This window comes from Alternaria ethzedia (assembly GCF_023757985.1).
Source record: "Alternaria ethzedia strain BMP 0044 chromosome Unknown scaffold_57, whole genome shotgun sequence".
NCBI classification, from domain to species: Eukaryota; Fungi; Ascomycota; class Dothideomycetes; order Pleosporales; family Pleosporaceae; genus Alternaria; species Alternaria ethzedia.
In genome coordinates this window covers 44083-70445 of record NW_026056250.1, presented here as the reverse complement: position 1 = coordinate 70445, position 26363 = coordinate 44083, and the positions used below count along the sequence as shown (strand labels likewise).

Sequence of the window (26363 nt, the reverse complement as noted above, 5' to 3'; positions counted from 1 at the left end):
GATGTGACACCGGGTACGAGACGTCATTACGGTTCGAAGTATAAGCAGCAGAAGGGAACGAGCGATTCCAAGGCACCACCGGCGAAGTCGCTAGGAAGCCTGAAGTTGAGGAGTCGTTCTCAGACGCCGTGCCCGCTCTCTTCTCTCGAAAGTCTCCAGAGTGTAATGCCGATCGTGGACGCTCGATATCCAGACCTACCGCTGCAGGGTCACGGAGATGTTCCGGGGTGGAGATTCGGGAGGTTTGCAGCTCGGCGGATGAAGATTGAGGCGTAGTCGGTCGGTCTTGCGATGCCGGTCGGGTCGAGGAGTCGCGCTCAGCTACGGAATCGCCCTGTGATACATGATCAGTATTCCTTACATGGATTATCAAGCACCGCGGCGGACGTTTCCTAGTTCCCCGGCTACTCACACCTTGCCGCTGCAGCCACGATGGACTGTTCGTTCGTTTGATCCTTTCCATCCAGTCCTTCCGTCCGAACATAGACGGCTTGCGCATTTGGCTGGGCGACCCAGGGTCCATATCCTGCAGCATGTCGGCTTTCGGCGATTCTGGCTCCATGTGGGATTCCATATTCCTTTCTACAGCAAATCCCGGAGTATGCGGTATTTCAAAGCCGGTGGCCGAGGCCTGAGGCAAGTATGACGATGTTGGCGGGCTGTCATGGGGATCATGAAAGATGGGCATGGTTGTAACAGATTGTTGCGATAGACAGCATGAGTACAAAGATTTGACAAAGTATCAGAGAATAGTGGCGGGTTTGCGCGCGCAAAAGACGTGGAGCACTGAAATGGCAGGTCGTAAGGATGGCGGAGACGTCAGGTCAAGCGGTTGGAGCACCTGCTGGCCCGGCGAATGATATGAGTAAGAGTTTCCAGTTTAAACGGGGTGCGCTGGCTCCAGTGGGCGCTTCATTGTACAGTCATACTGCCCAGTTTTAGGACGAAACAGCGTGGAGCGCCCCAGTTGAAGGTGCGGAGAGGAGGGACGCAGGGACCGGGACAGATGACGCGCTGTGATCTTTGTTACAAGACGGAAAGTTCCTAATCGCTGCTGATAAAGTCGCCCATGCCGCCGGACCGGTATTGGCCGACGCAGCATGTCACACGACGAAAAAGAACACACTGCTCATCCGGGTGTTCCTGCACGTCCCCGCGGGCTGCGTCTTTGCTGGTGCATAGTTGCGATGGTGCACAAAGCTGAGGCATGAGTGCAGGACCGCCGCGGTGGTGAAGACCATGTGACTGGCTCTAGATCGCGCCCCACTTTGCCAAGGCTGAGAAAGTCGGCACGCGTTTGCGACAATCTGCATACCGCGACTCCGAACTTTCTCAACACAACCACAGCCGTCGATATGGCAGTCAAACGGCCGCATGAGGGAGACGCAAAGTTTTCCGTGAAAAAGCAGAAGCAGAAGGGTCGCTTCGACATCGGTCCCGCAAACTTACCCGATGGCACCCATAGACGGAAGAGTAGGTTTTTTCCAACGTTCTTCACGCATAGATTTCTCGCAGAGGAGGGATTTAGACAGGCGTATTGCGGGAGCCTTCAGTACCGACATTTGCTTGCATGGCATATACACTTCAACTGCTAATTGGGTACTCAGTCGAAAAGATCAAGAAAGGCCTTATCAGCAAGGCAAAGCTGAAGAAGCAGTATGCAAAGCTCAAAGCCCGCGAAGAAAACGAAGAGACGACACCGCGCAAGTCTGTCTACGACCGCGAGTCTGCCAACGACGACGAAGACGACGATGAGGAGCCTACCGAACCCGTCCAAGAGCCCACCTTGGAGCCACACCCCGATCGCGTAGCGATGCTGGAAGAGAAGTCGCCCGAACCGGAATCCACACAGACTTGGGAGAGGCGACAGCGACGAGCTCGACCACAGCCATTCTTGAAAGAGACAGAAGTGGCGCGGAAGAAGAGGGAGGAAATAGAGGCGCGGCAAAAAGCCAGAGAGGAGGCGGAGAAGGAGCGCGCAAAAAAGATTGCTGAGCGTGAGCGCTTCAGGAAGACCATGGCCAAAGCTAGGGGACCCAATGGCCAGAGGAAGCTCGGACGAGAGAGCACAGTTCTGCTTGCGAAAGCGCAGAGACTCATGGGCAAGACCTGAAGCATCGTCATCCGATAGCGACGCTACTATCCTCAGCTCCGAGGGATGATACGTCTGCGTCAGCCGACGCGTGCGCGCGCTCTTGTCAACATCTACGCTCTCAATCCAGTGCTGGAGACACCGCTCCGCTTTACAACGAACACGGTTTCGACCCGTTCATTCCGATGCAAGTATTGCGCTTCCCGCTGGTTGAACATCACAGTGGCAGGAGGATTAGAACGCATGCCGCGTGGCTGTGATCTAGCCGTCGTTAAAGGTATGCTTGCTCAGAGAGAAGCAGCTTATTGACACAAGATATAATAGGCCAGACTCTGTGACGAAGCAGTAGTGCTAAAGACAGTCTGGATCAGGTGCACAGCTTCTTCACCGAGAAAGCACCGTTGACTCGTCGAATCAATTCAATGTACATTGCATTCTTTCTTACATGGTTCGATATCACCTTGCACCAATGCGGTTGTGTGATGTTACTCGTTCAGCCCTACCCCTCAGCCCTTGCACGAGGAGCGGTAGACCCGGACATAACTTAAAGCGATCGAGCGATAAAAGCGCGTTGCTTAATCAGTGCACACCAGCTAGTTATGCGAATGAGGGTCGCTGCGTTTGGTGTGTTGTGGGAGTGCGGAGTAATCTGCGGCTGCCAAATGTGGCTGACGGTACCTGCCGAATGGAACGCGATCCACGCGCTAGGGATGAACGCTCTTCCCAGCCTCGCTCTCACTTCCTAGCATGTACCTCTCACGACCTCCTACGTGAACATACACGAGACACGAATAGTCACCTCTTCACCGGAATGCGGTCAATTGATCTGACTGCCGATTTCCGTCTTCGCCACCGCTGTAATCGCCTCCCTGGTCCGGTCGTACCAGCAAGACTGCGGACTGACCGCCAGGAGTAATCTTCGCCTCCAACTGAACGAGCTCGTTCCAATGGCACGACACGATACAACAACACACTCTCCGTCTGAGATCTTAGCGGATCTTCGAGCGCATGGCGCAGACTATCACTAGAACATTGCGGTATTAACTCCCTCTTCGCTTGATAGTAGTGGCGAGATGTCAGCAGCAGAGACACCCATCACGCATATCGCAAACTTCTCTTCGCCGATTATATGTGGCTATCAGATGGCTTAGACTGTTCCAGAGATCTGTTCGGCTGCTTTTCCGAGATGATCAGCGTTGGCCCATATTGGACTAGAGCACAGCCACCTAGTCACGTTTTTGAAACCACCTCGAAATTATCGATGGATGGACTTCATCTTTCGGCGTCTGAGATGCTAATGTTCCGCAAGGCATTCACCGTATGATAGATCTCCGAATTCTTGGTTCTACGCGAGTTCAGCGAACTTCCCACCATTGAGCAGAATAGGCCCACAAAGGGTCCAAGCAAGCCTTTGAGCAACAAGTGGCTGTTACACCAGGCACGCTATGCAATTTGCTGTTCCTAGCGACTACATGGCATATCTTGTGGAGCAATAAGCTTGTTCAAACCGGCTGCTAAGTTCTGAAGTTCCTTGGGGTTAGCGGTGTATGGTCCATGCAGCCTTACCTACAGGGACCTAGCCAGTGCGGGAATCCTTTGGGGGCTGTACACACCACCTGGTCAACGGCCCGTCAGACGATGCACTAACCATACACGCACGCGTCATGGCCTGCAAAGCCTCGTCCAGCTGCATGGAACATGTTCGTTACTGGGCTGTTTCGAAAACGCTGTAGGTTGCGCCGTCCACTAGCCGAACCGAGAACCACCGTCGAACATTACAGCTTGGCATACAGCTTGTTTGCCGTCTCTCCCTCCGGAAAATCCAAGGACCTGGTTTGCCAAGGCGCTGAAACACTATTATGCTAGCTTTCCGCTCGAGGTCGTCTCTTCACGATGTCTACATTGCTGATAGTCTTGCACTCTTTACTTGTACGAAGTCCTTGGGTCACTGCTACTAAGTTGACATAACTCAAATTTATTGCAACATCATCAAACAACTCTTGTCATCTCTTTTGCCCATATTATCCTATCTGCCGTCCATTGCAAGAGATCTTTGATTACATCCGGATACCCTAGAGTACAGCATCGTCATCTGCTCCCAATCACTATGGACAATTCCATTCGCCAGCCTCGAAAGTGGTCTTTGGCGGAAGATCAGAAGCTCCGCGAAGAGGTGGAGGCCCAACGTAAGTTACACAGTTGCATGAGACACAGCCCATGTGGTATTCTATGCTCCGCAGCTATGCAACAGTCTCTGCATATCAGTTTTCTCCAAGCAAGCTAACCAAGCATCATCAGTCGTGGAAGGAGAAGTCAAGGATTGGTATGTTGCTTTTACCCCACTCAAGCCCACAACTAACAGTGCCCGTAGGTGCAGAATCGCCGATAGCCTCCCTGGTCGAACGAACAAAGATTGTCGAAAACGGTGGCACAACTCAGTAGCAGGAGGTCTCAAGAAGGGGCAGTGGTCAAAGAGTGAAGATCAGTTGCTCTCAAGAGGGGTACAACAATACGGCCAAAAGTATGGCTCAACAATCGGAAGCACATGCTGGTACTGACTCCACTATCAACAGATGGACAGTGGTCGCAAGCTGTGTCGGAAGTCGCAGCGCAGACCGTAAGTACTACGATGTATTACTACTTCGTTGCTGACTATCCCTTAGAATGCGCGAAGCGGTGGCAGCAGTCACTTGATCCGGATCTTGATCGAAGCGAGTGGCGCGACTTAGATGTCAGTGCCAGCAGTCTCTCAGACAAAAACCGCTTTCGGCTTGCTGACAGGTGCTGCGTAGGACTCAACACTCATTGACGCAGTCCAGCGACTCGGACGACACTGGAAAGACATCCAACGGGAACATTTTCCTGGAAGATCAAAGAACGATATCAAGAATAGGTACGTTGTTCACTACTGCTTGTCCCACCATCTCCTAATATTGTCAAGATATACGGTCCTCGTGCGAAGATACCAGAACCAGGGCATCACCCTTCCCAATGCCCCAAGTTCTCCATCCGACTCTGGTACACCGGCCCTGTCGAACTATGCCGAGGACGATGACTACCTCTCCCCCAATTCCCACATGTACGATACGTTCCTGTCCACACCAACACACGGATCAAGTCGCCATTCCTGGTCAAGCTTCGACAACGACGCATACTCAACATGGTCATCTCCACAGACATACGCCATGCCTACCGCTACAGCCGACCGGATTTCACATCATTCATCGGTCACTTCGTCTCAGTATCTATACACTCAGCCACCACTGGGCTCCAACATGCCTGCCACATGGGATCAAACGTCGCCCTACGCACATCACCCCTCACCATCACTGCACACCGGTGCACCCACGAGCCCATCAGTGTATGGCTACAGCCCATATCCGGTCGCCCAGCAACCAATAACGCCCCACAACATCGCTTACACAGCCTCCACGGAGCGAGCAGCATATGCCACGATGCCGAATTACTCGCCACCTACTGCATCAGGTCAGCGGGTTTACGACCAAAGTGCATCGGCAATGTACCGTGACCCCAGACATTCACAACATCCTTACTATCAGTCGTGAGGCTGTGCAACATGTATGTTAAAGTGTATAGCTTGGCAGTTACTTAATAGGTCAGATCTGGCAAGTGTTCGATAGGTCGAGCTTTGAGTCTCGTCACACATATGCAATGAAGATAATTTTCCGCCCACAAAGCCTCGACCAATCTTTCGTTTCACCGAGTGTCAATTGCGTTTCAAACACCACCTTGCGAACCTTGATGCCAACTACTGCAGGTTCCCTAGACGCGAAAGGGCCTAACCACGTGACAAACCCGGAAGTGAGGACCCCTGATTGGCCGCCTAAACCCAGCACAGCCTCAACCCCGAGTACAAGTCGGACGCCTCGTACCCCCATCGCGTTAAAGTTACCCAACCAAGTAAAGTGCGCATCTACGGAAGAAAAAGAAGAACGAAAAGACAGGATCGGTTACCCAGTCGAGTCAAAATAGTGCCGTCCCCACTATCACGAATCAGGGTTGTTGCGCTGCGGGCCACGCCCGGGCTGTTTCTTTTTCTCTGCCTTGAAGACAGCCTGAGCCGTTGCAGGCCAGCACGCGCATCAATACACCAGTGATCACATACATGCTAGCTAGCGTCAGCTAATGTAGAGTGTCCTGATCCGCGTCCACGTCCGCTGCACGATGCACGATCTCGTCGCCTGGACCGCTGTTTTACCTGCCTCATCCGTTGCGCGACGCGTGTGACTTCCTCTCGTTTACACACGCGAGTCCCTGCAGCATTTGGCGCTTGTAGATGGTATCATGCCATTCTGCTTCGCTTGGGCGTTGTTGGTGTTGAAAGTTTTCGTCACGATACACCGTGCGTCTGGTGATGGCTTGCCGCACAGCGGTAGGTACCGTTAGCATGGAACCTTGAAGTTAACCACCTCCGTGGAACGGCGTCCCGTCCCTGTCGATCTGTGTCTTCGATGCGCGCCCTACATTGTTCTTCACATTGTCGGACCGGACTTTGGGTCTGGTTTCGGTTGGTATGTTCCTGCATTGCTGCCTGGAGTAGGCCTCGTCACCGCCGTATACTTGCGTCTGGTATCGTGGGAAGGGGTACGCGGTCCTGCATGGAAAGAATGTATATTTGGGCACATGAACACTCTAGAAGGATGATATGATGTCAAACGTATGATGTCAAGTACCCGCTGGCGTGGTAGACTTGCATTTGGTATCGCCCGTCGAAGTGTTCGGCGATGCTTGAATGAAAACTACGTGTTGGCGTGGGTGATGGCACCTGGCTAGTATGCATGATGAGGTCGAAGTGGGTGTGTTGAAGCTATGGGCACGCAAGGGGACTAGACCCTACACGAAGAAAAGGCGTCTACCTCCGTCACTTGTCAAGGGCGATACCCGCGTTAGGCGAGTGTAGTCTCTACAGGTGGTCACTTGATACTGCGAGACTAATGCTCGCTGCTGTGACTGTGTCTCCGTGGACTCTTGGACAAGAGCATCTGACAGTGTTGTCAATCCGATTCTGATAGTAAGATCGGACCTACATTCACGTACCCGGTGTCAAGACGAAGTGAGCGAAAGTCTCCACACTCCGTCACTTCTCCAAGCACTGTATCAGAAACTCCACACCCCACACCCCACATGTCCTGGAGAAAATTCAGGCAGCTACACTACTATGAATAGATAGACTACGCGGCACGTTCCCCTAGATGCCCAAAACCCATGTACCGAGAGCTACATCTCACTGTTACATTACATTACAATACGTGGAATGATACAGCGGGACCCAGGTGACCACACTTCGGGGACTCCGCCTCGCTGTTTGCCTTACCAAGAGCCAGCGGGATTGCTGAGACGCGTGGCATCTGTAGGTTAAGCTTTTCGCTTAGCCGTGAGACGGTCCGCTTTAGACGGCCTGATGTGCTCTTCGGAGGGCCTAATGTATGGACGTCTTCCGGCGGCAGAATGAGACGTGTTGAGATTAGCTTGTGTTATACGAGCGGAGGAAAGACTACCGTAGTGTCAAAGTGATATTTCCCTACAACTTCCTCAGAGATGGTTATGTAATTACAGGTCCTTTCTCAAACTAGCTCCTGACATCATGTTCATCATTCTCTTCTCCTCCTCTTCAGTGGGCTCCTTCCACCAGTCGTAGAAGTTGACAGGCTCGAAGCCTCTGTCACGCGATTGCTGCACGTGCTCCGGACCGATTTGATGCCATGGCACGCCGATATCTTTTGACACCTGGTCTTTGACATAGTTCTCCACGGAGTGACCGATACCTCTGTCATCGTTCCACTTGGCCAAAAAGAACAAATCGAACATCTTCTGCTGCTCAGTCGTTCGTCGTTCGACTGCTTTCTCCATGCCACGCACCATCTTTCTCTTGTTGTAGGCTTGTGGTTTCATCCAATCATTCACCTTCTCGTAGTCAAGCTCGAAGCCGCCTTGATCGTATGTGGATGAGCCCTCGCGTCCCTTGTCATAGCATATATACAGTTTGTGGAAATGTGCGAAGGGGTTCAGCCGACATTCATCTCTGAACATTGTATCCTTAAGGGCGGCGTTCAGACGTCCAGGAGGCTTCGTGGGCTTGGGTATGTAGAAGGTGTCGCTGACCCAATCTTTGATCTCTTGGGGCGCACTGATGTCATCCCAACGCGGGCGTGCCCTGCGGCCCGGAGTTGGTCTCGGGTCACGTAGCTTGGAACGATCGGAATCATATTCCAGATCTGGTGTCGTGAGTCGTGGTTTCTGCTGTTCCAGATCTTCTTCTTTCGGTTGCTCTTCCTTCTTTTCGGCCCGTACCGAAGCAGCTGTTCCCTGTCTTTCGCTCATTCGGCGTTGCTTTGCATATGCTTCATTTTCGGATGTCACTTTCCTCTTCTGACCGGCAGATTCTCTCGGGGACTCCGCGTTTTGCACTCCAGACGCAGTGTCTCTCGGCTGTTTCTCCTGATCTTGACTGGCAACGCATTCCGCATCAGCGCCACTCCTTGCGTCGCCTCGCGTCCGTGGCATGGTCGAACATCAAATTATCAAGGATATGACTGAAAAGTAGCGGATTCACCGACAAGACTTTGGGCACGGAGTTGTTCGAGTGTTTGGGTTCGACTTGACGCGTTACGCGGCACAGCTTGATGTTAGGATGACATCACGTGTTTACCCCTTGCACGCGAGCGATCGGCGCAATCGCAACTACATCGGAACGAATCCTTGGTCGACCCGATAATACTGACCGTCTCTCGGCCAAAGCGCACCATCTACTTGTATCATCCTCGACCCGTGCGATGCAGGTCCGGAAAGCCTCCCATTCTGCCTCGTATCCAGACCACTAAGCGGCACATTATCGACGTTTCAAATATCACCCGTCGGATCGGACCCCTGAGTACACCACAACGCACTGAGCACCGAACGTGTGTGCATCACAAACTTACATGCATCGAGGATGATAATCAACCGAGGGAGGCTGGTCTAACGACCGTTAGTAAGCTCGTATACATCCCTCAAGCTCATGCACGATGAGCTTATATGCGCCTCTATGAGACCATCTTCGTGCTTCGCCACCGTTGGCACGCGTCTCTTGTCGCAATACAGTAATGCGGGAGGCATACCTCGTCTCTTTCTAGAATCCATGCCGTACGAGATTGACAAGGGTGTCCGCTGGAGCGGTGTCGTGCATATTACTTGCATGTTTTGACTAGGCAGCAAAAACATGCCTTACAAGGCAGAACAGTGATGCGCGAACGACTTGTAAGGTTTTGGAGCCACATCTATTGTTTCCGACCATTGCAGTAGTCCTTGTGCTAGGTTCAATAGAGATGCATACACCACGATAGCGCGCCCGAACTGTAGCGCGAGCAAGTAAAGAGCTTGTCTTTTCCGTGTACCGGATGGATGGGTGGCTGGTTGGCAAAGGCGGGGTTTTCGGGTATTGGCAAAATCTGATAAGTCCCGACCCGCATGCCCAAACAAAATTTTCCATCTCGATCCAAACTTCACATCGAAGGACTCTATACGATTGTTAGGGAGCTCGAGAGCTTTATTGTAACATTATAAATGTTTCGTTTGGCCAAACTTCCATCGAAAGCAACATCAGCCCGGCTAGCTCAATCGGTAGAGCGTGAGACTCTTAGTTATCACGTCCTAACAGACACGATTGTATCAAATCTCAAGGTTGTGGGTTCGACCCCCACGTCGGGCTTTCTTTTTGCTACCTCGTCGATCATCATGGTCTTGAATAGGAGGTGTTGGTGGTGTGGCCGTGAAGGACGTTTTTTGGACTTCCGCACCAATCGGCCTAAAACGACTACAAATCACAATGAGAACGCTACCGCAACACGTAGAGCTGTTGATCAAGTCAAGCTTTCATTTTGGAAGTTTTCGTCCAACACAAGATTCAAAAAAGAGGGGTTATCATGATGGTGGTGGTGAAGGACAATTTTTGACTAGACATGCTAAATTTTCCACTCCCACCAAAATTCTAAGATGATGAATCATACAACGAGGACCTCTCTTGCTTGTATCGTCTAAAACAACCCTTGCTTTTCTTCAACACGAACGATCTGAATCCCGGGCTCGCTTGGCGGTGGTTTACTTTCATCTTTGCCTAAGTACATAACACCAAATCAGTTATGCTTATCACAAGACCGCTCACTCTGACTAGTTTTTACACAGGCCCTAGGGAGATAATGTGTTAGTGCTTTAGTAAGACATTACGTCAACTTATCTAGAAAAATAACATTGTGATATAACCCAGTCTCTCCAATGCGAAAAAGACCATGTCGTCGGTAAACCTCTTCAATTCGCTGATGCACCCAAATAGTCGCGAATGCGTAGTCTGCAAATTGGAGCCAGTAACTGCAGGCTACAGGCTTAAGGTCACAAATACTGTGATGTACATGTAAACTACGACGCGTCCAACAACACGGACAGGAGACCAATGGACGGTGTTACAAGGAGTAGATATCACGGAGAGTAACTGAAATAACGTGAGATGATAGAGTACCCCACTCCACACCAAAGAGGCGTGGCGATGAACCGGAAACTTTCGTCGCACGTAGTCTTAGAAAACAATATGCCGGAGCCCATGCAATTTGTGTAGTCGAAACATTCCGTAGTAGTAGCCATGCCTGGAATTAGATGACGTTGACATCTTGAGGTATGTGCGACTGCTGCATATCGTTCGAGAGATAAGTTAAGTTAGGAACATGCCTCCTAGAAGTCTACATTGCATTAAGCTTTCGCCATCGGCGGGTCTTTTCACAAATGTAGACTGCATCGCACCTCTTTAGTTTCCTTAGACGACACACTTACAACGCAAACGACGCGAGCGATACCGGAACTGCCTATTCCCGGATGATAGAATTTGCAAGCGATAGAAAGTCAAATAGCTCAATGCAAAGGGAGAACCTTCCTGTTAGGATGTGTAGCCACTGGAATCCGGCCATTAGTTGCGAATACGAGCGGCAAGGTATGGATACCCACCTGGGCAGGTATGTCGTGATCAAGGCGCAGCGGATATAAGTTGTTTGGACAAGTTCAAAGTGCAGAACCGCGTACATATGCAAACGAAGACCTTATTGACTATGAGACATATTCCGTTCATAACTTCCTCAAGGCCTTCGACTCACAGACGACTTGGAATGTCCATACAAGTAATTTTTACTGCAACTTCATCACATGATGCATATATGTACATACTGCACGCACTCCGCACGTCGTCCACATGTCAGTCGCGTCACTACCGTCACTCTCTCTTCTAACGACCCCATCAGTGCCATCTGCCCGTACTCGATACATCGCCACCCCACATATCACCATCACCATCACCCGCACAAACCCGCACATCAAAATATACATATATCATCTATTCGTTACACAGTCATAATACCTATTCATAACATACCCACACGCTCAAACATACAAATGTTACTCGAGGCCAAAAACAGCCACAGCCAGAGAGCCAAAGTAAACAAGCGTAATGGAGCAGAGCTCATACAAGAAAGGGAGCCAAGCGATATCAATACAACCTCCCAAAGCATCCGAGGCATGAACAACATATGCGTCCGGTGTGGAGATTGGTGGCTGACAGTAACAATGTGAACATAGGTGCAGTGGGGTATCTCAACGCCAGCCATGCAATGCGATCGTCGAGCCGTAAGAATAGTGTTGAAGAGGGGGTGGGGAGTGGATTCTCATATCGGAGACGCTCTTACTGTTATCTCGCTGGGTACGCGGGGTACGGTCCGTGTTGGTGGTGGTGGGGCGGTGCGGGCATCGATGGCTGGTACATGGCGCGTTTGTCTTGTGGTGGGTATGCTTCGAACATGACGCGTCGTTGCGGTGCTTCGGCTCGGAGTGGACTTGGTGCTGGTTGGCCACCGGCTGGGAAGCGCTGTGAGTTGTTGGGACTGCTCATGAAGAGGAGTGTATCGACGGCGTCCTTCTCGGCTTGCTGGCTGGGCATGCGAAGGATGCCTGCTCGAGGGGTAGCTGGTGACCGTGGACCCGCTCCTACATCACTGTAGTGTTTCCTTTGGCTGGCGCCGAGAAGAGGAGGAGGTACGTGTGAGACGCTGGAGCGTCGTCTTCGCCCACTCTGGAAGGTTGGGGCTGGTGCGAGGCCATAGCCGTGTTGTGCGCCAGTGATGGATATGAGGTTTGCCGCGGCGTTCATAGCAGGGCGGGTACCTGGTCGCCAGTAGGCTGGCAGATGTTAGCATGTTTAGAGTAAGTTTTGGGGGTCGACTAACAGGCTGGAGTCCCTGCAAGTGACCGGGTTGGATCAGAGGCCGGGGACATGATCATCTGGTCTGAGATGTCAGAAACGCCGCTCGGTCTTCTTTGGCGATCGATGGTAGCAGGGGATTCGAAAGCTAGATGGTCAGTCCTCCCAGGAGCAGAGTTGGGCGAGCCACGCTGTGACTGGCTTTCTTCCAGCTCGTCGAGCGACTGCTTCTCCCAGCCGTTCTGGACTTTGACCATGGCGTAGGAAAGGCGCGTCTTGAGCTGTGCGGATAGCTGCGTTCGCGTCAGCAGACTGTAAATTTGGCCTGGAGCTATAATACGCACCTCTCCAATGCGACCTGAGTGTGTATCCATGCTCTTGTTCCTCTTGTGTGAATGGGCGGGCGCCGATGGAGTTTCAGGCGCTAGCCCGGCGCTCTTGAGAGATCCATCTACAGTCCTCTTGGAGCTCTTTGCGGGGGACTCCAGTGGCATGGGACCAGCTGCTGCGTCACCGATCTGGAGCGCGTTGGCAGCAGCGGTATCGATGCGTGGTGCCGCTCGCACCTGCCCACCAGTACTCTGACTTGACGATTCCGGCATTGGGGCCTCGGTAGGTTTAATTTGGTCTGCTACATTGGTCGAGGACGGGGTCGTGAGGTCGGTCTCCGTAGTGGTGGCCGTGGAGAGGTTGCTCGACGAGGAAGGAAGTGCCGGTGCCGAGAAGGTGCTAGACACAGCAGACTGGACTGATTCCTGCGAGTGCTGGGGCTCTGCGTTGTTTACAGTAGCAATAGTTGCTGTGTGGGTGGCCTGGGCGTGTTCTGCTGGTGCAATGGCAGCGTGAGTACCGGGGTAATTAAGTCGGCTTGGGGAACGCGACTTACGCATCATGGTTTCGCGGGCGTGGCGGCGGGGTAGGAGGCAACTAGCGACTCGCGCTGGGAGTGCAATTCACAGTCAAAGTGGAAGCAGCTGCGCCAAAAATACAGATGCAGGTAAGGATGTCAGGGTAGCAAACGTCCCAATGGCGGGTCTCGGTGGGAGTTGGATGGTCGGAGACGTGTCGTAGCAGCACCGTGGACCGTGTTCGTGCGCAGCACGCGAGATAGCGGGAAGACGCGCGAACGGGCGGGAGCAGTTCCTTGTTGGGCACCGCGGAACAGCTCGCAAAGGGCGCGCAGAATGTGGCAGCAGATGTCAGGGATGCTGTGAGGCTCTTGCGTCGCGTCTCGGTGTGGTGGAAGAGGGCAGAGGCGGGCGCATGCTCATCTGCAAGAGCCTGAAGCCGCTTGTGAGCCGCGCAGTCACATGGTGCCAGCCGACGCGTCCACGTCCGGGTAGCTCTAGCGGTGGCAATCCACTTCCCAACGAGCGAACGATTCCGACTTTCGCGGCAAGAGCGCGTCCATGCCATATGCACGGAAACGCCTGGTCTGAGCAGAGTTTTCCGGCTCGACACCTGCATCAAACATCCACGCCCACGTCATGCTCTCGTCTGAGGTGGCATCCGTGGTACCAGTTGCAGAAGAGGCAATCCACCTGCATCATCGCTCGATCCTATAGTCGAGCCGCGTGCAACATGCTCGCCGGTGCCGCGCTAGTCAAACACGCGACATGCCGTTGTTGAAAGAAAGGTGTCGTGCAGGATAGACGAGAGCGTCGATGGTCGCAGTCGTGAGGTTGAAAGTGTAGAAGGAGCATGTCTGTCCACAACACGACGAGGACCATAAAAAGCATATATCCCGTTTTACTTGTTATTGGTCGCGTATGAACTGATTGATCTGCTGTTTCACATTGTCATGTTTCATCTGGACTACTACTGGAGTAAGTCGATCGCGTACATTCTCTACATCCAAACACTTATATTCTATCTCTACATGCCCCTCTCCTAACTCTTGTAGTCCCACTTGGGCAGCCTCATAGTGCCGTGGTCATTCAAATGCCTGTGCATATCGAAGCTGTTCCACAGCAGGTGCGGCTCATGGCCCCAGCCCTTCCTCAGGCACTCAAACTCCGCTTTGTTGAAGTAGTCCTCTAGGATGGGTACGTAGTCGGGGTGTGCGCACTTCTTGATGATGACGCGGGCACGCTCCTTGGGTGATAGACCACGAACATCAGCGAGACCTTGCTCCGTGACGATGACGTCGAGGTCGTGCTCTGTCTGGTCGATGTGCGTGCACATGGGTACGATGCAAGACACACCAGTTGGGTCGGTCTTTGTGGGACGCGATGAGGGCGTGTGCATGATGGAGTATTTGGAAGAGCGAAGGAAGTCGGCGGATCCGCCAAGACCGTTGAGCATTCGGCTACCCATGACACAGGTTGAGTTGGCGTGGGCGTAGATGTCGACCTCGACAGGAGTGTTCATGCCGATGACACCGAGACGTCGAATGATCTCGGGAGAGTTGGAGACTTGCTGGGAGCGGAGTAGCAGCTTGGGCGCGTAGCGATCCCAATTCTCGTAGAAGCGGTGGAAGCCGTCAGGAGAGAAGCGAATCGAAGTTGCCGTCGCGAAATCTAGGTTGCCAGAGTCGAAGAGGTCCAGGAAGGAGTCTTGGAGGACTTCGGTCCATACCTTGAGGTTCTTGAAGTTTGCGCCACCGGACTGTGTCTGTCAGTATGAAGCATCAATCATTCAAAAAGGAGGGAACATACGGCAAGTCCACCAACAACAGCGTTGGCAATGTTTCCAATACCAGACTGAATAGGCAAGAGGTTCTCTGGCAGACGGCCATGGTTGACCTCGTGCTTCAAGAACTCAATCAAGTTCGCAGCAATAGCCCTTGAGGTTTCATCCTCGGCGGCGTTGGGCTGGGTCTGATCGGGGTAGTCGCTCTCTACGATAGCCACAACCTTCTCTGGGTCAACAGGAATGTGCGGTGTACCGATGCGATCTTCTGGGGACATGATGAGGTAAGGCTTTCGGCGCGGCGGCAGATCAGTCATGGTGATGTCATGTAGGCCTTCGAACGAGGGAGCTGCGGTGTTGACTTCGATAATGATCTTGTCGGCCATCTGGATCAGTTCGGGTGATGCGCCAACACTGGCTCCTGGAATGATTCCACCATCCTCGGTAATGGCCGACGCTTCCACGATGGTCACATCGAGCTTGTTGTCGGGCTTGTTCAATGTGTAGAAGCTACTCGGAATCAGCACCGTTTCCTCTTCGTGGAGTTCTGCGTGTTTGTACATACCCGTACATCAAGTCAACGGGAAACATACTCAGATGTTTGTCGAAGAAGTTGATGTTGCCGTTGTTGATACCCTTGGCGATCTCCTTACCGACTTGATGCGGCGACCGGCGCTCGATCATGTTGAGACGTGCCCATCGATTCTCAGTCTCCGCACCTGACGATGCACCGACGAAGAGATTGTACTTCAGCTGACCCTGGAGATTGTTCTTCTCGACATGGTCGGCCATAGCCGTAGGGATCTTCCTGCCATGCCGTTAGTCTAAAATCTCAACCAACACAATAGAAAAGACCATTCAAATCAAGGCATGTATGGCGAGAGTCATGGCCAAGGCTCTTGAGTGCTCGTCTTGACCTGATCCATGCGCGGCTCGAATTGTGGAGCCGGAGATAGCTCGGCTTTCGTCACATCCTAAACTTCCGTTCCACCTCGGGATCCAAGATCGAACTACCAAGTAGGTCCGACATCGTACACCGTAGTCAGGGCTACCTTGAGTACCCGAAGAGCCTCATAGCTTGGCCGATAAAGTAGCGTGAGAGAAATGAAAATGCTTACTTTGGATATCCGACACCCGTGAAGCCACTCCAGCCAATGTATGCTCCATTGGGGAAGTGGTGAAGCAAGTCCTCAGCTTTCGCAATCTTCTTGAGATAGCTTGGCCTCCTGACCCGGCTCTTCAATGCTGCTGAGACCGACATCTTTGCTTCCTGCCGTTCTTCTCTTCCGCCGTGACGATCTTGATCGGATTAGTAGCTTATCGATAAGCTTGTAGCTGTTCGTGGAGCGTCAAGCTCAGCGCAGGCGTGGAATAAGAAATATAGAGTGGAGAGGAGCCGCGATGGGCGAGACGTGTCAATTGAAGTTTCCGGGGAGACTTGGAGTATTTAAAGCATGGAGAGGCCAAGACTAGACTCGTTTCGACCGGCGTCGGCGTGGAGTGTTGCTGTGGGCTGATGCTCATGATGACCCACCCAAACATGACGTCTGCCGCAAAACCCCGGTCGGGGGAGGGGAGGTGCGTGCAAGAATGCGCGATGATTGGAGGGCTAGTCGTAGGATTATTGGTTTGCGTGGTTGTTTCCAACGCTGTGTAGAAAACGTCCGATCCCGATCATCCGCTGTAGAAGGTACGAAATAGCTTACTTTTTCGTGTTGTTTTCGACCTGGATACCTTCCTCAAGACACCTCCTAGAGACGTTCACCGTACATGATACATACATGTTCTTAACAACAATCAAATACAGGCACGGCTGGAAATAAGATCGCTATTTGATCCTATGCTCATCAGACAACATGTCGTGGTGCCCAAAATCCGATTTGAGCTGAAATTGTGAAATTGTGATCGCTCGTCGTACCTGCGTGTGTATTCATACATGTAAACCCAACCCAACTCCTCGCCCGTGTTACCGTGAGTGGGGCTAGCCATATGATTTCCCAGTCTACAACTCCATTATCTCTTGAACCTCATCCACGATCCCATCCCATAATGTCTTCTCTGGTGCGAAATAGGTCTTGAAGACATCTTTCAGCACCTTATCACCAAGATCCATGTGTCCGCCCTTGGTCGTCTTGAAGTGTAGACCACCCTTCTCGTCAAGCTTCTTGAGCCCAATCCAATCCTCTTTGTAGATGTCGCGATCTCTCAGATCCGTGACCTCGTTGCTGGTAGTGTTGGTGTACGCGAACCAGCCAGACTCCTTCGGTATGACAGTGGTGTCGTCCTCGAACACGTACATGACGAAGTTGTCTAGCGCGGCAAGGTTCTTCGCGTAGGTGACGTTCTTCAACACCCTCTCGTTGTTGATGTCGGCGATGAAGTTGGAGGATTCGAGATACTCTTCCGTGGGTTCTCCAGTCGTTTCGTTCGTGGCCTTGAAGTACTGCGCTGGCACCAGGTGCCCCTGCACCCATGCGCCCCAGGTGTTGGATTTGAGCAACCCGATGTAGCCCTTGCAAAGCCAGTCTCCGTCTTTACATAGCTGATACTTTGCGATGCCGTTGTGTTGGCTACCAAATGTGACCAGGTTCTTGACTTTGATTCTGTCGCCACAGCGCTCTATCATTCCACGGAGGAACTGACCGCCCTGCGAAAAGCCAAGCGCGTTGAGGCCTGGGGCTTTGCTCAAAACCGCGTGTTCTGCGATGTCGTCGCAGACTTGCGCAATCTGCTCTGTGACATTGCCCAGGAATGTGGCTGTTCGATCGCTTCCAGCATCTTCATCAAGGCGGATATAGTATACGTATGTGTCGGGATTCGTCTCGTTTGCGAGGTCGCCTACGCTATGCAGGCCGTCTGCGGCATAGTTGTCGCCTAAACCATGCCAGATGAGCAGTGGGAGGGGCTTGGAATCGCTGCGTGCGAGTGGTGATGCGATGACCTGTGTCACGAGTAGGAGCGTCGAAATTGGAAGTAAGTGCAGCATTTTGACGATGGTGGAATGAAAGTGAGAGGTGGAGAGGCTCGAGAGGCGCAAGCTGGGAGCATATGAGACGCGCACTGATCTACGCGGCGTTGTATGACGTTAGCATCAAGCCGAGGCAGGTACAGCCGGACTTGGTCATAGCTCTCCATAGCTTTTACGTCCACGCAAAAAACATGATATGAGCAAGGCAGTGTCATCGTGATTTATAGAAAGCAAATGTACATTCTAACAGTTGCACAGAGTCTATGTTGCTATGTGCCGACCAGTGGTATAGTATCATCTCGTCAAACAGATCTTTTGAACGCCGGAACGCCAACACATTGCGCCGTGCCATGCAATGATGATTGTAATGGATTGTTTAACCAGCAATCAACGGTGTCTGTACCGACTGGAGTGCCTCTTGCTTCATTGCTTTCCGCTTCTCCTTGCTGATCGAGCTCTTCTTCTCTGTCTTCTTAGCCTTCTTGGCCTCTCTCCTGGCCTGCTTCGCAGCGAGCTCTTCATCGTCGAGCATCTCCTCCTCCCACTCATCCCACTTTCTCTTGCGCTCTGCAGACTTGCCCTTTGGTGTGCCCTCTGTGATGGCCTTGTGGTACGGTCCTTCAAGGATTTGCTCAGACTCAGTCCATAGTTCGTCAGCGAGCCAGATGGGCAGGGCCTTGGTCGCGGGACCTTTGACGTGCAGACTGCGGATGTTGCGCCAGCCTTGGCCGACGTGCTTGTTAACGACTTCGGACACGACAGCGGCAGTGTTCTCCGTAATCTGTTGAGGGGTCATGGAGAGGTTGGCGACCTTGATAGAGGTGTTGGCGGAGGGGCTCATGCTGAGGTAGGTCGAGTTGAGAGCAGACTCAATCTCCTTTGCTACACCTTGCGGTGTGCCGACCACATTCTGGGACTCTTTCGCATCCTTGTCCTTCTTCGCGCTCTTGTCGATGTATGCGCCAGCAGTAAGGCGGATTGGAATCGGGCGCTTTGACTTGCTCTTGTAGAAGACTTTGCCTAGGCACTCTGCGACAATCTTGATGATTCGATCGTCGACCATGAAAACGTCGTACTCGGCAAGAAGCGCGCGCTTCTGCTCGAATGCCTTGTATCGCTTCTTCAGCTTGTCTACACCGAGCACACGCTGCACCTTTCCGCGAAGGGCGGCCGGGAAAGCGTCGGATGCGACGAGGTCTTTGTACGCTCTTTGCGGGTCTTTGGTGAAGATGCATATCCGTACATCGCTTGCAATGATGGGATGGGGTAGCTTGCTGGTATATGTTAGCGGTGTGGCGCAAGCGCTGCGATGCGCGAACATACATTGCCAGAGGCTTCATGCTCTTGGTGTTGCCAATCTGCTTCTTCGTCGCCAGACTGAGAAAGATGGGTTCGTCGACCTCCTCCGCCTCGTCCTCATCGGCCGCCAAGCTCTTCTTGGGTGCTTCCTCCTTCTTGTCCTCGACGTGTTTCTTCATGTGCGCAACGAGCGCCTTGGCCGCGCGCTCGACTTGCGACGGGTCGAGCTGGTAGGGCGTGCCATTCGTGGCTTTGGTAGTGAGCGGCGCCTCGGGCGCCTTCTCAACCTTCTTGGTAAGGGTCTTGGATTTGGCCATTGTTGCTGTGATATGGTGCGATGTTGCTGGTCGCTGGAAATTCTGGGCTAGACCCTTGTCCAACTTTCCCTTCGAACTTTTTGCCGGCGCCACAGTTTCTCCGAAGCCCGGAAGTCAAATGCGGGGCTCCTCAGAGCCAATCGTCGCGTCGCAGTATCCTCAAGCACACGACAGGCTATTCACCCTTGCAATGTCACCAGCCGATGGATTTCAATTTCAGTCCTTGTCCCCATGCCGTCAGCCGTTTCATGAGCAGCGCGTCAATGTGCTATAGGGGTACACAGGCTATCATCACGAGGTCATTTGTGCCCGTCACAGAAAAGTGGATGCGAGATGCTCAACCCATCGTGGACTGGACCATTAAGGTTTCGTGGACGCGGCAGCAATTATCAACTCTATATTGGATTGCCCACACGAGACAAAAGTGTTCGTTATCGATTGATCGAAGCCAGTCCGAACACGGTCCAGCCGAAACGCCATCACCGTGCGCTCGCCTGGCCATCTTTCACGACGCGTCTATACCACTGTCGCGCGTCCGTCGGCCCTACCGCTCCACTTTGGTTACGAACGTGTTTGCTCTCGCGTTAGCTGCATCGATTGCTGCACAAAGTTTTTCTTTTCACCTGCGTGACGTTTGCCTGTATCTGGATATTGGCGTACGGCTGTGGGTCTATCCGATCGCTGCCCAAGAACGCGTAGTACATCAGGATCTTGGTACGCGTTGAGTACCTGCGTGTAGATTGCTTTTGGGGTATTCAATTTACTTCACGCAGTCGTGAGGTTTACTGTAACCGACGTGTATGCCATTAGAGCAGCAGCAAGTGTGAAAGATTTCGTCTCAGCGCGTAGATATTACCAATGATTGCAGATTAATGTGGAATTGGCTGCAGTGCAGAGGGGCTGGCAGAGCGGAGAAAACCAAGTTAAAGTGGCAGCCGAGGACAGAACGTATGTCATAGGCGTAATAATTGTGCTCGTGCACAGAGGCTGGTGAACGGATGTGGCCGACGTGACTGAACTTTGGGATATGTATAGCGAAGAAGCGCTGCAAAAGCCTGGAAAAGAATGCAATCGGACTAGCTGAGACACGCAGGGCATCTTGTATCTGAAAGCATGTTACAAAAGACGTATTGCAAGGGCGGAATGCGTGGTGAACTCGGGTGCTGGTTCTTAAGACGGTCCTAGCTTCATCACGCTAGCCAACCCACACCCGCGTGTCGCGACGTCTTCCATGATCGCGTTCGTGACCCGTAGTTTCGCAATTGACCTCATGGCCTCCTCCTCCTAACCTACGTCTTTCTTTTCCCATACCGCCTCGTGTCAATCTTCGCGTTCCCAACACTCCTTCTGCAGCCGCCGGCCTGTCCGTCTCCTTCGAGACACGTCCACCTTACCCCATAGACCTCGACACGCCAGCAGCACCGCGTCTTAGGAGCTCCCCACACGAGATGGACTTTTCACCCAGCAAGGCGATGCCGCACTCCCTCATCCAGTCGACAGAGACGCAGTCGGGCCATGTTCGGAAGCCCACCCCAACGCTTCTTCCGGCCTTCGGCGAAGACGGGCCATTCTCTTCATCGCCCTTTCCACGCCCAACGTCCTCGAAACGCAAGTTCGAAGAGGACTCGCCCACCTTTCCCAAGCAACTGAAGTACTACCCGACCCCCCAGCCCACATCGTCGACCAACATTCTCTCCTCGTCGCCCCGCCATGCCCGGCCGGGCTTCGAGCGAACCTTCTCTGCTCTGTCGGAGAGGACCCCACTCGGGGCTGTGCCCACCGTCGACCTCCCCGCAGATGGCGAAGTCGTGAGAATGGGTCGAAGCTCCAACACTTCGGACTACCAGCTCTCCACCAACCGCCTCATCTCACGCGTCCACGTCCAAGCTGCCTATCACGCGCCAAGCCCGCCATACCCGCACGGCTACATCGAGGTTGAATGTCTGGGATGGAACGGTGCGAAGATCCACTGCAAGGGACGCATCTTCGAGCTGAGCAAGGGAGACACCTACATGTCAGAGAACCCCGAGACGGCCATCATGCTGGATGTACAGGATACCCGCGTCATGATTGCCTGGCCGACCATCCCTGTATCAAAGTTCTCCTGGGAATCCGAGGAAGAAGGCATGCCTACCCCGACTCGTACGCGTACCCAGGAGAACTTGGCCTCTAGTCCTCCTATCGTTCCACGCTCGCCTGTCTCTCAAAGCCCTATCCGCCCTCCCGTCTTCGCGGGCCTCAGCTCGAATGCCCAGTCCGGTCCTGTTCAAGTGTTCGAAGATGCCGATGCAAGTGTAGACAGCCCTGGCGTCAAGACCCCAGGGTCTGCAGATCAGACCTTTATCCGCCCCTCTCTCCCAAGCTCCAGGTCTAGTCATGAAGTTCGTCCTGTCGTCGACCCTAAGGAGAGTATCAACTTCGCTGCCGACGACTTCTCCGACAACGACGAAGAGAACGACCCTGTTGTGCACTCATTCGGACCCTTCGGTCAGAACTTGCTCAACGGCATGGCTTCTTTCAACACAGCTACGCCAACACAGTCCAACGCCCCCCGTATGCGCGGGCCACTACTATCACCGTCTCCCAGACGTCGAGTTACCGAGCCTATCCGATTCAAAGAGTCGCCCATCAAGAACCATGTCATCAACCAGTTGGCGTTCTCTCGCATCCACTCGCAGCCACTCTCCGCCATCCACAGCAACCTTCCCTCCGAATTGAAGGCTTGTGCGATCAAGAGCACAGATGGCAAGGATGAAGAGGGCAACGGCGCATCCACACCCCTTCCTCAGCTCTCTAGGCAAGAGCTCAAGAGGATCCTAGACGACACTCCTTGTGTTGGTGAGATTCCTCGTGCCGGCAAGGATGCCGCTGGCCAGCCGCTTGAGAACGAGTTCTACTATGTCCCCGAGATGGACACCAACCAGATGAGGCGTGAAACAATCACCGCCGGTACACGCAGCACTGGACTACGGTCTGTAAGGAAGACACACAAGGTACGTCACACTCACCAGCCCCTACACCCTTTGTCCATCAATATCTTCCTCGAGATCAATCGCTAATCATTCATAGCAATATTACTGGAAGAAGCCTCGTGTCTAAGCAGCCCCCTGTTAGCATCACCCACGCCATCCCGGATGGCAAACTCCCTTCAACTATACCCGTTTCTTTCCGCGTTTGTATCACCGCCGCGACCACACCAGACAGTACACGTTCGCCACCGAGCCCTCCGTCGACCGCGCGCATACTACTTATACTTCTTGAATTCTACCCTGTTTTTATATGCATAGCGAGGCGTTACGATACCATTTTCACGCTCCTCGTTGTATCTCGGAGTTTCGAGTTTTACCCTTTTCTTGTTTACACGTTCGGTCATCTGCCCTAGAGCAATTGCTTTCCAGGATGCAGATGATGTGTACTTCCTTCTACCTGCTGGATACGAAACATTGGTTGGATCGGCGTCAGCTCTATATTCTCGGCGGCGCTTTTGGTTTACGGTGAGAGTGACGAATGTGGAACGGTGTTGAAATGGCACTACGGCCCGGCATCACGGTACCTATTGCGACGATCATCAGCAATGGTGGAGAAGACGTTCGATTTCATATCTACGAGTGTTTAGTATGCGAGCAAGAGAAAATTTGTGTACTTGTATATCCGATGTTTTCTACGATCAAATCAACGAAAATCCAAAAACTATCGCATGTTGATGTGATCATGTGTGACACACGGCCATGGCCTCTTGAATCGAAATCTCAGGGCTCATACGACATGGAGCACCACAGTTCAAGAGTTCAGATCCATCAGTGCGTTTCCAGGCTTTTGGCGTTTGAACGCCGTGCGGTATGATCGGTGACGTCATAGATACGCTCGTGACGCGATCTCACGTGACCTGTTGCAAGACTGTCAAACATGCGCAACACGACATAGCAGTATGGGTAACAATAGAGTCGAAGCTGGTGGTGTTTGAATTTGATCGATTCACTCTACATGCCTGATTCCCTTCATAAAGTCTCAGATGCGAGACAAGACAAGCACGCCATTGATGCCATGTGCCGTGGAAGAAGTAGTAGCGATCTAGCCCTCATATCCATCGCATGCAATCGTTGCAATTCGTTTCCACCGACCCCGTTGCTCTCTTCGCCAGACGCCGATAGAGGCGAGTAGTTTACTTCAACTTCTTCTTGGGGCGGAGCTGGTTGGTGTGTCCGCACTTCTTCTTGCGCTGTGGTGTTGTTAGTCAAACTCCGATACCCCAACCGTTCCTGGTTCAAGGAACAGGGATTTTCTCAAGACGTACGCAGTTGACAGCCCTCGGTGGTAGGCGTGCGTAGCACTTGCGGCAGATCATCTTGTCGCAGTTGTACTTGGAGGCAAGGGCCTTCAGCGAAGGCTCAATGATACCACCACGGAGACGGAGGACCAAGTGGAGGGTGGACTCCTTCTGGATGTTGTAGTCGGACAGAGTGCGGCCATCCTCGAGCTGCTTTCCGGCGAAGATCAGGCGCTGTTGGTCCGGGGGAATGCCCTCCTTGTCCTGGATCTTGGACTTGACGTTGTCTGCCCGCTGTCAGCTTCTATCCTCCCTCTTCTACATGTTTTGCAAGCGCGGGCGATGCGATGCGATGCGGCGCGGTGCGGAGTACTGCCGTCGAGTGGCATTGGGGGTATGCGTACCGATGGTGTCACTGCTCTCAACTGCGAATAAGTCAGCGCGCGGCCCATTGCAATTCGTGCAGCCGAGATATACCTTCGAGCGTGATGGTCTTGCCCGTCAGGGTCTTCACGAAGATCTGCATCTTTGGCGGTGTTGCGGTGTTCCGTGATCTCAGTATCGAGGTTGAGGGCGGAAGTGGTAGACGAATTCCACACTGTGTGCGCGCACAGACACCCATGCTAGGCCGGCAAGCGTTAGCGCGCGTCAAGCGCCCCTCACGTGTGACGCCTTCCATCACTCCAAACCGGCGCATCAAGCGTGCATTAATTTCTAAGAAGACAGGTGTTTGGCAAGTGATAGTCAAGCTTTGGATCTATATTATTACATGCACGTGGCGACCTCAAGCTTGCCTCTTCTGTGCCTTCTTCCACTGCTCAACCCTTGCTTCCGTGGAACCGACTGCTAATATGAGCATGTTCATCGATAGCCCTGCGATCTTTGCAGCTTCTCTGTACAGCGTCTTTGCTACATCAGGAATGTCTTCTTCCGTCTTCCAAATCGGGTATGCCTGTCCTATCCTAAGTACCTCGGTGTTCTCCTCGGCTACCACTGGAACTGTCTCCATTGCGCCCTGGACCACTTTTATCACCTCCAGTTTTTCGTTCAATGGTAAAGTATGGGATGCCTCCTGTGGGGGATGATGTGTTGTAGTGTCGATAGGAAACATATTGTACAGCGCGTGTCGGAAGTCATCAGCGTCCCTCGTGCGCTGGATTTCGGCATCATCCAAATACTCGGTGGCGTAGAAGTCCAGGTACTGATCCATCTCTTCAGGGCCCATTGTGAGAACATCCTTCTCCTGCACCTTTGTCAACTCCTCGGTAGTGAAGCGTCCCCTGCCTCCTCGCCTGGCTTCCTCCGCCGCCTTCATCTGCTCACGCCACACTTCCCAGTTCATCGCCGCCGCTGTTGGTTCGGAAGATGAAATCGGATAACGCTTCTCATTGTCGAGAGGATATAGTAGTTTGATGCATATGACGAGGGTGCTCACTAGTTGCGCCTCAGCGAGATGCCGTATACTCAGACGCTTCTTACCGTCGTGGTGGGGAGCGAAGTCATAGCCGAGCAAGTCGCCGAGTCGTTTTGTTGCATCATACAGCTCCAGTGGCAAGGCAAGCTCTTTCAGATAGCGGAACAGAAGGAGCGGCACGTTCAGAGCCGGCCAAGTGATACCGTGGTCTTTGCTGTAGCTCATTTGTAGGTCTATGAGCGTTTTGTAAAATCGTGTATAAGTAAGCGATGCGCTCGGATCAAGAACAGCACGGTAGGCGGGTAACAGTCGATCTCTCATGGCGAGTGGCAGTAGCTTGATTGCTCTGCGATATGCTAGTTTGCCATCAATGACCCACGCATAAACATCGCCTGGTGTGAACGGCAGCCTTAGTGTCAAGATACCAAGGTAGCACAAGACTAGACAATCATTGAGATTGGGTGCGGCGGCTAACCTCATACTCCTCTTTCCTTTGGTATCTCTGAGATGGCCTTTCTCAGTGTCCGTGGCATCATCTTCGCTCTCCATGGTGCTGAAAAGCTGTTGACTCTGTGACTCTGAGGACTCTTCATCCTGACTCGCGATCCGGTCTCCAAGTTGAGCAATGCGCAGCGACCAGAGATCGCGTGTGACTGCTTCAAGCTCCACAGGCAATCCTCGATCCTTGACGAGGAACCAAAGTTGATGGCGGAGGACGAGCTGCAGACATTTCAAGTATAAATCAAAACCTCGGGCGCCCTTGTAGATTTTACCAGTGGATTTGGCGTCATCCTCCGTCTCTTTCTTCTTGCGCGTGACTGTTCGGGAAGCCCCTACGTAGTCATCGTCATCTTCTCCGCGGACTAAGCCAGCCTGTTGGTGGCCGTTCTGACAATACAAGAAGCCGTCTTCGCCTTCTTCGTAACGTCTAGATCGGCAGTTTTCGACGCCACAAACGGGGCCTTTAGTCGACATAAACGAGGCCTAATTGGATTTGGCGGTGTACCTGTATATGGAAAGAGTGGATGCAGATATTTCAAGGTAACGAGGCTGCAAGTGAGAACAAGTGCGTTTGAGTGCTGCGTCACATGTGATCCATGGATAATTGTTGTCCAGGATACACGAGATCCAAGTTCGCGGG

The 26363-nt window shown here is 52.7% G+C and overlaps 9 protein-coding genes and 1 non-coding gene across 10 annotated transcripts; 4 read left to right on the top strand and 6 right to left on the bottom strand.

Annotated features, from left to right (window-relative positions):
• Window positions 1-1355: 1355 nt before the first annotated feature.
• Window positions 1356-2113, top strand: J4E87_010827 (uncharacterized protein; the record flags this gene model as incomplete). The annotated part of the gene is made up of 2 exons (XM_049382397.1): window positions 1356-1473; window positions 1608-2113. The coding sequence occupies 2 exons, from the start codon at window positions 1356-1358 to the stop codon at window positions 2111-2113; spliced, it is 624 nt and encodes a 207-aa protein (XP_049227876.1).
• Window positions 2114-4309: 2196 nt separating this feature from the next.
• J4E87_010826 (uncharacterized protein) lies at window positions 4310-5658 on the top strand (the record flags this gene model as incomplete). Its single annotated transcript, XM_049382396.1, has 5 exons — window positions 4310-4314; window positions 4391-4415; window positions 4674-4709; window positions 4912-4985; window positions 5034-5658. The coding sequence occupies 5 exons, from the start codon at window positions 4310-4312 to the stop codon at window positions 5656-5658; spliced, it is 765 nt and encodes a 254-aa protein (XP_049227875.1).
• A 2005-nt stretch (window positions 5659-7663) lies between these two features.
• Window positions 7664-8573, bottom strand: J4E87_010825 (uncharacterized protein; the record flags this gene model as incomplete). Its single annotated transcript, XM_049382395.1, is given in 2 exon segments — window positions 7664-8556; window positions 8570-8573. The coding sequence occupies 2 exon segments, from the start codon at window positions 8571-8573 to the stop codon at window positions 7664-7666; spliced, it is 897 nt and encodes a 298-aa protein (XP_049227874.1).
• Window positions 8574-9694: 1121 nt separating this feature from the next.
• J4E87_010824 lies at window positions 9695-9800 on the top strand. Its single transcript has one exon. It is a non-coding gene; the product is annotated as a tRNA-Lys (tRNA).
• A 2016-nt stretch (window positions 9801-11816) lies between these two features.
• J4E87_010823 (uncharacterized protein) lies at window positions 11817-13219 on the bottom strand (the record flags this gene model as incomplete). The annotated part of the gene is made up of 3 exons (XM_049382394.1): window positions 11817-12304; window positions 12352-12619; window positions 12671-13219. The coding sequence occupies 3 exons, from the start codon at window positions 13217-13219 to the stop codon at window positions 11817-11819; spliced, it is 1305 nt and encodes a 434-aa protein (XP_049227873.1).
• A 997-nt stretch (window positions 13220-14216) lies between these two features.
• Window positions 14217-16218, bottom strand: ACU8 (Acetyl-CoA hydrolase; the record flags this gene model as incomplete). Its single annotated transcript, XM_049382393.1, has 4 exons — window positions 14217-14933; window positions 14984-15467; window positions 15523-15765; window positions 16076-16218. The coding sequence occupies 4 exons, from the start codon at window positions 16216-16218 to the stop codon at window positions 14217-14219; spliced, it is 1587 nt and encodes a 528-aa protein (XP_049227872.1).
• Window positions 16219-16959: 741 nt separating this feature from the next.
• On the bottom strand, window positions 16960-17943 carry J4E87_010821 (uncharacterized protein; the record flags this gene model as incomplete). Its single annotated transcript, XM_049382392.1, has 1 exon — window positions 16960-17943. The coding sequence occupies one exon, from the start codon at window positions 17941-17943 to the stop codon at window positions 16960-16962; it is 984 nt and encodes a 327-aa protein (XP_049227871.1).
• Window positions 17944-18301: 358 nt separating this feature from the next.
• Window positions 18302-19541, bottom strand: J4E87_010820 (uncharacterized protein; the record flags this gene model as incomplete). The annotated part of the gene is made up of 2 exons (XM_049382391.1): window positions 18302-19199; window positions 19249-19541. 2 exons carry the CDS (start codon window positions 19539-19541, stop codon window positions 18302-18304), a joined length of 1191 nt encoding a protein of 396 aa, XP_049227870.1.
• A 1448-nt stretch (window positions 19542-20989) lies between these two features.
• J4E87_010819 (uncharacterized protein) lies at window positions 20990-22640 on the top strand (the record flags this gene model as incomplete). Its single annotated transcript, XM_049382390.1, has 2 exons — window positions 20990-22534; window positions 22611-22640. 2 exons carry the CDS (start codon window positions 20990-20992, stop codon window positions 22638-22640), a joined length of 1575 nt encoding a protein of 524 aa, XP_049227869.1.
• Window positions 22641-24592: 1952 nt separating this feature from the next.
• J4E87_010818 (uncharacterized protein) lies at window positions 24593-26197 on the bottom strand (the record flags this gene model as incomplete). Its single annotated transcript, XM_049382389.1, has 1 exon — window positions 24593-26197. One exon carries the CDS (start codon window positions 26195-26197, stop codon window positions 24593-24595), a length of 1605 nt encoding a protein of 534 aa, XP_049227868.1.
• Window positions 26198-26363: the final 166 nt, after the last annotated feature.